Raw genomic sequence first — 11,237 nt, 5'->3', positions numbered from 1 at the left:
ATTTTCAGTAAGAGCTCTCCAGATGTAATGCTGAAGGCAGGTGGTTCCATAGAACATCTTCATTTATATCATCAAGCTGTTTACTGTATGTATATATTTTTCATATATGTTTTTTTTCACAGACCACTGCTGAAACACTGCCCATATCTGGTCTTTCATTAAAGTTTGGATGCCACACCCAGCTTAGTGGCCACCCGTACTTTTTCTGCTGTGCTTGCTTCTTGGTGCTTTGGCTTCCTTCCCTCTTGTTCTAAAAGCCATTGGGATACGTAACGGGATATCCTTGCAGGTTCATTGCTAGCATGACTCACAGGTTTTCTGATAACTAGTATGTCCAGGGATCAGGAGTTTTCTGCCCCTTGGAATACTAGTTGTGGGGTCTGTCAGGATTCAACAAACACCAGAAAGTACAGGTAAAGACTTCCAGGAGCCAGTTGTGGCTATAGAGATCTTTATTAACCAAAGTATTGCCCAGGGTAGGACCCAACCCAGGACCGTGTTTCGGCAGGGCAACCGCCTGCTTCAGGGGTCACAAACACTAAGACCCAATGGTGGTGTGTATAGGGAACAGATGCTATGTGCATAGCAGTTTAATGTGTCAAATCTTCACCAAAATAAACTTTGTGAAGACTCCGAATCACGCACTTGCCCAGACAGCATGGGGAAATATCAAAGACTGTCAGGATTTCCCATTACCTCAGATACCGTTTTAACATTTCTTAGCTCCTTTGACTCAGGTATTGACAAAGTACTGTTGCATCTACTTATGATTTACTAGATATGTGGGTTGGCTGAAATATGCTTGGATATTCAGCGTTGGCAGTTATACAGGTATCAGCATTAAATATCCAAGTCAGTTATCAATGTACCGGGAATTACCCAGGTACCACTGCTGTTCAACAGTGATACCTGGAGAACTCCGCAGTTATCTTCAGACAACAAAAAGAATGTTGTAAGTTAACCAGAATGCCGCTGAATATTGGCAGTGCCCAAGCTGCTCCTGGCTCTACCCTGACTCCACCCGCAGAGCACCTCGGCCTTAAGATAGTGCTGCAGTGCTCTCCCCAGATTCTCAGCAGCACTATCTGGTTACGTGCTGCTAAAAAAACCCTGATCTGTCAGTGGGAAATAACCACGTGGAAGAGGATCCTACTTGATTAACTCCTGCTGAATATCAGTCTCTTGTTTTTTTTTTTAATAGCTGATAATTTTAAAGTGATTTCAGTGCTAATTAACCTGACAAGACAAATTCGCTATGGAGAGACGGAGCCGAGACAGAAATCACCCTCATGAACACACAATTTTGATACAATTACCATATTAGTTAGAACATTTTGGGAGTTACATTGGTTTTGACCTTGGAACTGCACAGAGATGGTTACCAAAAAAGGACTTTCCATATGATAGATCAAATCAAACTTACCTACTGAAGATCTACAAGCTACAGGCATTAATTCTGTCAACATTAGATTTAAATATTACAAATATTTATGAGACAGGTTGCTATAAAGACTGCAAATTCTGCAGAATACTGTAGCCAAACTAGTACTGGATGGTAAGAGCTGGGATATATCCATCCCATTTCTGATTGAGGCTCACATTGTTTAAGATTCCTATTTTTGTGATTAAAATATTATATGGTGTGGCACTGGCCTATATGGTGACTGTTATTCTACAGATGTCTTCCAGATCTATTCATGCTAAGAAACACAGCTTCTGGCCTCTCACAGTTTTCAATCTAAGAATATATTTATTGTCCATTTGTGCACCTATAATAAAATTATTAAAACTTGATTTAAGTTGATACTGGGGTTCATTTTTGAAACAGAAAAACGTCCAAAAAGCAATACAAAGCGGAAAATGGATTTTTTTTGCCAAAATGTTCAAATCGCTACTTTTGAAACCCATTTTAAGACTTTTTTTGTATGCAGTTCACCTGCAGTGCATCCACATCACAAGGGGCAATGTCAGGGGTGGAGTTTGGGTGTTCCCAGAACTTGGACATTTTTTCAGCCATAATGAACAAAGCAAAAATGTCCAGGGCTAAGTTAGACATTTTGGTCTAGACCTGTTTCAATCAAGACTAAGTCACAAAAAGGTGCCCTAAATGACCAAATAACCACTGGAGGGATTAAGGCATGATACTTCCTTACTCCCTCAGTGGTCACTTAACCCCTTAAGATGTGAAAGAAACAATTCACACCAGCCTCTATGACAGTTTCAGATGTTATGGTCAGTCCTATTAGACCAGAAAAGTCAATGCAATGCACTGTAGAGAAGGGGACCTAGGCCCATAGCCCACTTTGCTAAAGTTGTGGTGGAAAGTGTGAGCCCTCCAAAATGCACCAAAAACCTACTATACCCACATATAGGTGACATCTGCAGATGTAAGGGCTATTGTAGTGGTGTACATAAGTTTTTTTTTGTGGGTTTTGGAGGGCTCACCATACAATATAAGGGGGTATGGTGAGATGTGTACCTGGGACCTTTCATGTGAAGTCCACTGCAGTGCTACCTGAGGTGCCCTACTGCTCTGATGGGATGTCTGTGGTGCAGTCTACTAAGAACGCTGGCCTCCCAGTGGCTTGTTTTTGTGTATTTTTCCATTGGACTTTTTTTTTTTTTTTTTTTGAAAATGGTCACAAAATGTCTAGGAATTAGCCTAGATAGATGTTTTTCTGGTTCGAAAATGGTCACAAAATGTCTAGGAATTAGCCTAGATAGATGTTTTTCTGGTTCGAAAATGGTCATGTTCGTCATTTGATTTTTGGATGTTTTCAGCAAAACATCCAAAATTGGATTTAGACATATTGAAAATGCTCTCTCCCTCCTTATTAATAAATCCCTTACAGAGGCAATCATCCTAGAGGGCCTGAAATAATGCATCTGTACGTCCTTTACTTTAAAATGCAGCTTTAGATTAGAATAATCTTGAAAACTATCACCTACTCATCATTAGGGTTTCTCTCTAAAATCCTTAAACACATGGTTTTATTGCAACTACAGGATTTTCTTGAGACAATCTGTTAGATTCGTCTCAATTTGGCTTCAGACCTAAACACTCCACATAAAATCTTTTAAATATGGTAAAATTATGTATCATACCTGATAATTTTCTTTCCATTAATCATAGCTGATCAATCCATAGACTGGTGGGTTGTGTCCATCTACCAGCAGGTGGAGATAGAGAGCAAACTTTTGCCTCCCTATATGTGGTCATGTGCTGCCGGAAACTCCTCAGTATGTCGATATCAAAGCTCCATCCGCAGGACTCAGCACTTAGAGAATTACACCCACGAAGGGACACTCTGCCCAGCTCACCACCGCCGAAACGGGGGAGGGGAATTAACCCAGCTCATCCCCACACAAGTGGGGGAGGGGAATCCGTCCAGCTCATCCCCGCGGAGCGGGGGAGGGACACCTCACCCGCCGATGCGGGGGGATCTGGCTTATCCTGCAACCGCAACCGCGGGAGGAGCTGACTGACCCTAACACCGCCGAAGCGGGAGGGGTACAAAGCTGCCCTACAGCCACACGAAGCGGGAGAGAGTGCCGGCAGAATTTAAATCTCAATCCAGCCCCGTGAAACGGAGGGGAGAGGAATGCAGCAGCTCATTGTAACACAAACTCGTCTCAACTCTTGAAGAATCCAAGTGAAAGAAGAACTTGAACACGAAGTCCTCCTGAAGTAACTGAAGGCTAAACTTGAACCTAAAATTCAACCAGAATATAAACAGTACAGATATCTGGGAGGGGCTATGGATTGATCAGCTATGATTAATGGAAAGAAAATCATCAGGTATGATACATAATTTTACCTTCCATATCATCAAGCTGATCAATCCATAGACTGGTGGGATGTACCGAAGCAGTACTCACCCAGGGCGGGACATAGAAATCCCTGACCGCAACACTGAAGCTCCAAACCGGGCCTCCGCCCGAGCAGCCACAGTCAAGCGGTAATGCCTGGCAAAGGTATGGGCCTTCCCCGCGGCCACCTAAGCCGCTGCAATGGCTTCCTTGCCCATCTTGCCACTGTAGGCTTAGAAGCCTGCAGACCCTTACGAGGACCTGTAAACAGGACAAACAGATGATCCGATTTCCGGAAATCATTGGTCACTTCCAAGTATCTGATGATGACTCGTCTCACATCCAGAAAATTGAGAGCAGAGTAATCCTCTGGGTAGACCTCCCTACGAAAGGAAGGTAGACAGAGCTGCTGAATCACATGGAAGCGAAAAACAATCTTGGGCAGGAAGGAAGGCACTGTGCGAATAGTCACTCCTGCCTCAGTGAACTGCAGAAAAAACTCTCGACATGAGAGTGCCTGGAGCTCGGAAACTCTTCTGGCTGAAGTGATAGCCACCAAAAAGACTGCTTTCAACGTCAGGTCTTTCAGAGATGCCCTCGACAAGGGTTCAAAAGGCGGCTTCTGCAATGCTCTTAGTACCAGGTTGAGATTCCACGCAGGCACCACTGAGTGCAGAGGAGGGCGCAGGGGATTAACTCCCTTGAGAAAGCGCACCACATCTGGCTGCGAAGCCAGGGAAGCACCCTTCAGGCGGCCCCTGAAGCAAGCCAGAGCCGCTACCTGAACTTTCAGGGAACTGAGCGACAGGCCTTTGTCCAGACCTTCTTGCAGGAACGCCAACACTGAAGAAATTGGAGCAGTGAAGGGAGAAAGTGAGCCTGCTTCACACCACGCTGCAAAGATACGCCAAACCCTGGCGTAAGCAGTAGAAGTAGAGCGCTTCCTCGCTCTCAGCATAGTGGCGATGACCTTGTCTGAGAAGCCCTTCTTTCTCAGACGCTGACGCTCAATAGCCAGGCCGTAAGACCAAAGGGGGAGGGATCCTCCATCACCACGGGACCCTGATGTAACAGGCCCTGCTCCACTGGCAGCCGCAGAGGATCGCCGACTGAGAGCCTGATCAAGTCCGCATACCAGGGACGTCTGGGCCAAGCCGGACCCACCAGGATTACCCTGCCGGGATGCTTTGCCACCCGGTCTAGCACCCTGCCCAACATGGGCCAGGGCGGGAACACATAGAGAAGCTCTTGTGTCGGCCACTGTTGGAGAAGAGCATCTACTCCCAGGGATCGAGGGTCCTGTCCTCTGCTGAAAAAGCGCGGCACTTGGCAATTGGCCGATGACGCCATCAGATCTAGGCTCGGCTGGCCCCAGTGCTTCGTGATGTCCAAGAACGCCTGAACAGATAGCCGCCACTCTCCGGGCTCCAAGGCATGGCGACTGAGAAAGTCCGCCTTGACATTCATGACTCCGGCAATGTGGGCCGCTGACAGCTGTTCCAGGTTCGCTTCCGCCCACTGGCATAGATTCATGGCCTCCTTGGCTAGAGGGGCGCTGTTGGTACCTCCCTGGCAGTTGACATAGGCCACAGCCGTGGCATTGTCCGACAGGACCCGTACAGGCTTCAACACCAGTACCGGGATGAACTCCAACAACACCAACCGAATGGCTCTGAGTTCCAGGAGGTTGATAGACCACTTGCCTCTGCAGGAGACCAGAGCCCCTGCGCTGTCCTTCCCAAGCAGTGGGCTCCCCAGCCCATCAAAGAGGCGTCTGTCGTGACGACAATCCACTCCGGGGTCACCAGAGGCATTCCTGCAGGCAACTTGTCTGTCTGCGTCCACCAGCTCAGCGCCTTGCGCACTGCTGGGTCCAAGGGAAGGCGCACAGCATAATCCTCCGACATCGGAGTCCAGCGCAGCAGCAAAGATTGTTGTAGTGGTCTCCTATGAGCCCTGGCCCAGGGCACTACTTCCATCGTGGCCGTCATAGAGCCCAACAGCTGCACGTAGTCCCAAGCCCGAATAGGAGAGGCTACTAGGAACTAGTCCACCTGAGCCTGAAGCTTGACAATCCGATTGTCTGGCAGGAACACTCTGCCCACTTGGGTGTCGAATCGAACTCCCAGATACTCCAGGGACTGAGACGGGCGCAGCTGGCTTTACTCCCAGTTGATGATCCACCCCAGGGAGCTCAAAAGAGCAACCACCCGGTTCACAGCTTTGCCGCACTCTGCATAAGAGGGGGCTTGGATCAACCAGTCGTCCAGATAAGGATGGACTTGAACTCCTTCCTTCCTCAGGAAGGCCGCGATGACCACCATTATTTTGGAGAAGGTCCGCGGAGCAGTAGCCAACCCGAACGGGAGGGCTCTGAACTGGAAGTGTCGGCCCAGTACTGCAAAACGCAGAAAGCGTTGATGAGGAGGCCAGATGGGAATATGCAAGTACGCTTCCTTGATGTCCAAGGATGCCAGGAACTCTCCTGCCTTCACTGCCGCTATAACAGAGCGGAGGGTCTCCATGCGAAAGTACCGAACTTTCAAGGCCCAATTGACCCCTTTCAGGTCGAGGATAGGCCGTACAGAACCTCCTTTCTTTGGTATCACAAAGAAAAAGGAGTAACATCCCTTGCCAAGCTGATTTTCTGGCACCGGAACGACCGCCCCCAGGCGGATCAGATTGTTCAAGGTCTGCTGCACTACCACAGCTTGACCGGAGACTTGCAGGGAGAGAGTACAAACCCGTCTTTTAAGGGTCGGCAGAACTCTAGCTTGTAGCCGTCTCTGATGACTTCCAGCACCCAAGCGTCTGAAGTTAGTGTGGTCCACTCGCCCATAAACGAGGACAGCCGTCCTCCAATCTGCACTGGGGCGTGGACCAAGGCCCCGTCATTGGGTACGAGACCCTGGGGGAGGACCGGAGGGGACACCTCCGGGACGGCGGTCTCTGCGAAAGGAATGCTGCTTGGGGGAGAAGTTCCTCTTGAAGGAAGAGGGGGCAGAGGAGCCCGATCTGCCCGGGCGGTACCGACGGGCTTCCTGAAACCGTCCTCTGGAGGTACCAGGGCGAGTACTAGCCCGAGCCCTGACCTCTGGTAACTTCTTGCCCTTAGACGTGCCGAGATCGGTCACGATTTTGTCCAGCTCGACCCCAAAGAGCAGCTTGCCTTTAAAAGGCAATCTAGCCAGGCGGGATTTAGAGGCGTGGTCAGCAGACCAATGTTTCAGCCAAAGCCACCGCTGCGCAGAGATTGTCTGAGCCATGCCTTTCGCTGAGGCCCTCAAGACATCATACAGCAAGTCTGCCAAGTAGGCTAAGCCCGATTCCAGGGCCGGCCAATCAGCCCTCAAGGAAAGATCCGAGGGGAAAGCCCGCTGCACCATAGTCAGGCACGCCCTGGCCACATAGGAGCCGCAAATTGAGGCCTGCAAACTTAAAGCAGCTGCCTCAAAGGACGACCTTAAGGCCGCCTCCAATCTTCTGTCTTGGGCGTCCTTTAGGGCCGTGCCACCTTCCACCGGCAACGCCGTTTTCTTAGTCACCGCAGTGATTAAAGAATCCACGGTAGGCCACAGATAGGCCTCACGTTCACTTTCAGTCAAAGGATAGAGGCGGGACATAGCCCTAGCCACTTTAAGGCTCGCTTCCGGGACATCCCATTGAGCCGCAATTAAGGTGTGCATGGCATCATGCACGTGGAAGGTTCTAGGCGGGCGCTTCGTCCCCAGCATAATGGCAGAGCCAACAGGGGCTGAGGGAGAGACGTCCTCCGGAGAGGAAATCTTCAAAGTGTCCATGGCCTGTCCCAACAGGTTGGACAAATCCTCTGAGCTAAAAAGCCGCGCTGCAGAGGGGTCATCCGCTCCATCCGAGCGGGGATCCGTCTCCTCCAAGGAATCCGCAAAGGACCGTTGGGAGACCTCAGATACGCTGCCCTCATCTACATCGGAGGAGACAAAGTCCTCCAAGGCCTGGGAATCAACCTGAGGGCGTTTACCTCTGGGAACCTCAACCTCTTTACCAGACGAGGGAGCCGGGGCAGCGTTTTGCATAAGGAAGGCCTGATGCAGCAGCAAAACAAACTCGGGGGAGAAACCCCCCAGACTGTGTACTTCCGCAGCCTGGGCAACAGGCCTAGACGCACCCTCAACCGGCGCTCGCAAGAGCGGGGGAGACATGCTGCGCATCCAAAATGGCGTCCGGCGCGACACTCCGCGAAGGAGCCGCGCGGGAAGAACGGCGCTTAACTTTAGCCGCTTTTGTGCCGTCGCCCAAATTAAGGGCGTTCATGGCATTAATGTCTCCAACCTCAAGGGCGGCCCAAGAAGAAGCCGTCCGAGCCGCGTGGCCGGCCAAGATGGCGGAGGCGAGGAGCGGTGGATGGGCGTTTATGGCGGGAAAAATCGCCACGCCGGAGGAAGGACCGGGACATTCATCGGCCACAAAACTGTCACCCAACAAGGGCGAATCAGGCTTTAAGACCCCCGCATCCCCTCTAGAAGCGCCCAAGCGATCCGGGGAGCGACTCTTTACGCCCTCGCCCTCCGACGCCATATGCCACGTGGAGATAAATCGGGGAACCCCCTGCCCGCTATAAAAAGGTAAAAATTACCTGCTGTCCGCTCCGAGCTGTAACGACCTGGTGTCCCAGTGAGTAGCTGCAATAAACGTTTAAATAAACGTCGAAATAAACGCCTTTAAGGACGTTCAAAATTTTTTTTTTTTAACGGAGCCAGTGGGAGGGGGGAGAAAAGGAGGGACCTGGCACCACCAGGTTTGCACTTGCTCAAAAGAGCCCTCAACCCCAGGCACTCAACAAAACCTAAAAATTAGGCTTGGAGGCCTAGCCAGAGCTGCTGCTGTGTGTGACCACCACCTGCTGAGATAGAGAACATACTGAGGAGTTTCCGGCAGCACATGACCACATATAGGGAGGCAAAAGTTTGCTCTCTATCTCCACCTGCTGGTAGATGGACACAACCCACCAGTCTATGGACTGATCAGCTTGATGATATGGAACAGTATTTAATTCTATTCCAGCAAATTTGACAGAGGCACAGAATATTTTAAAGTGACACTTGATATTTCTGCAGCATTTGGCACCGTTCACCATGGTATTCTCACCGAAAGCTTTGGGAATTAGAGAAAAGTTCTTGATTGGTTTAAACCATTTCTTTCCCAAAGAAAGTTTTGAGTTCAAATTGGAAATCACTCAGAATTGATGTGTTTATGAACAGGATTCCCCTGAGGGTCAGCCCTGTTATTTTATTTACCATCTATATAAGCCCAACCTGTCGAGTTCTTAGCTGTTTAGATGTTAAGTACAGTCTATGCTGCTCTTAGGTGGTCACACTTACACTAGCTGTACAGCTGTGTAAACGCGAGTGCCTAAATGTTGCTAAAATTCTATACAGGGGAAAGTAGATGCCTATATTCCTTTATAGAATATTACTCTTGGTCTGCCCCGTTACAGAATTGTTTTCCATCCCCCTCATTCTGTAACATTGGTGTCTAAATATAAGCACAATTTGTGCACTAAAACTGTAGAATACTTTCACTTCCATGGAGTTTAAATGCTGTGTGTGCTCTCATTAGGCACACAATTTTCTTAACACATCAATGCAACTCAGGGGCGGGGTTCCCACTTACACACAGAACTTACAGAATACTGTTCAGTTACACATTAAGGTGCTGCATTTATGCCTGCCATTGACATGGCATTAGTGGAGTGCCTCACTGTAGGCATATAGATGCCAATTTACACTAGCATTCCATAGTGGAATCTGGTGCCCAGATGCCATTATAGAGTATGCACTCATTGCGCTACATCTAGGCATCTAATTTTGCAACTCAGCTATAGAATTCCCCTATACGATCACCTGTTTCTTAATGTTTCTGACTCTTAAACCCCAAAGTTCACCACAATACGTTTCTAAAGCAGAGTCAAGATTCAACCTTTACTTATAAAACATTTATCAAAAACAATTTTATTCACAGCTGCTTCAGAATTTTACAAATTCATGAATCATAGGAAGAACACCATCAATCTGAGTTATAAACAAAGATACTTCACACAACTGATTTTTCACAATACAAAGATACAGGCCTTTTTCATGTGCCGAGGCTAAACTGGATTACATAATTCAAAGGAAACCAGGACTCCACAACAAAGGGAAACACAGTTAAGACAGCAGTAAGATCTGAAATAAATTATTTCTCAAAGGACTAGATACGGACTATCACCGTGGCAGTTTGTGCATCTTCTGTCACTAGTTAACAGTGGCAGATAGAAGGCTACAAACTCCACGGTGCATCAGACAAAGGGCAAATAAAAATATCCACATCTTAACATGCCCAAACTATGTGACTGTGGATCAGACCCTCAGAACTGGAAATATCAGCACCTGATGATTCTCTGGAATACTATTTTAAAACAGAACTGGGCCCAAGTATTTGGGCGACAGCTGATCCTCTGTCAGCTAAACCAGACCAAGAAGTGCATGATACTGAATGTCACAGCTTGCGTGGACATGAGGTAGAGGAAGCCAGGAATGGAAATCAGGCTCTGGACAGAGTCTGTCCAAAGAAAAAAAGTCTGTACCACAAAAGGATGATTTCAATGCAATAATGTGCCTATGGCAATGAAGTTGAGCTGAATAAATACAATTGAAAATCACAGGATGAAAATGCAGGATTTTCTTTTGTTTCAGCAACAAACATTTAACCACAAAATGAATTTTAACAATAGTATGAAACAAAAATAGCCACTACATGTCCTCACCAGATCTCCATGGCCTGTTTTGTTTTTGGTTTCAACGACAAACATTTAACCACAAAATGAATTTTAACAATAGTATGAAACAAATATAGCCAGTACGTCTTCACCAGACTTCCAGGCCTGTTTTAGAACGTAATCAAAATGTGCAAAGTCATTTGTATTATTACATGTCTTAGACTATCACATCTAAGCGCAGATCACAGGGGGCCATTGACTCACAATAGCTGTGTGCTAGCATTGTTAAGGTGCTATTTGCAGAAGAGCTCATTGCATTAAAATGGATCCTATGGCCACTAACACATATTAATGGCATTAGCACGTTACCTGTTAGTAAAAGACCTCTGCCATGTTCATGGTTTTTGAATGAAAAATTCTCTTGCGACTATGCATCTGTTCAACTTGGATCTCTCTGCTGACTCCCATTACTGTGAACAAAGGTCAGCCACTGCAGTTTGGCACCCTGGCCCTAAAAGTGTCAAAGTTTAATTGCAAAGAATAAGACAGTTATAAAAGAAAACAAGGGAAGAACTCTGACATTAAACACTAGTATATGAAAGATTTTTACTTCAACCATCACAACCATCTCCTACAATTATTGCTAGCTTTATATTAAATTGAAGGCTTGGCCCAAGTTCACATCTACAGT

At 47.5% G+C, this 11,237-nt stretch overlaps 1 protein-coding gene across 1 annotated transcript in view; it reads right to left on the bottom strand.

Moving 5' to 3' along the window:
- Nucleotides 1–10,813: 10,813 nt before the first annotated feature.
- The window catches only part of LOC115475878 (CDK5 and ABL1 enzyme substrate 2-like), a 40,064-nt gene continuing 39,640 nt past the window's right edge, over nucleotides 10,814–11,237 (bottom strand). The window contains exon 9 of the mRNA XM_030211940.1: nucleotides 10,814–11,057. Coding sequence (XP_030067800.1) covers nucleotides 10,986–11,057 — 72 coding nt within the window. The 3' untranslated portion in view covers nucleotides 10,814–10,985. The remainder of the gene's footprint in view (nucleotides 11,058–11,237) is intronic.

The sequence above is a fragment of the Microcaecilia unicolor genome, chromosome 8 (assembly GCF_901765095.1).
Source record: "Microcaecilia unicolor chromosome 8, aMicUni1.1, whole genome shotgun sequence".
NCBI lineage: Eukaryota > Metazoa > Chordata > Amphibia > Gymnophiona > Siphonopidae > Microcaecilia > Microcaecilia unicolor.
Note: the sequence above shows the minus strand (reverse complement) of the source record. Positions and strands in the feature narration are given on the sequence as shown.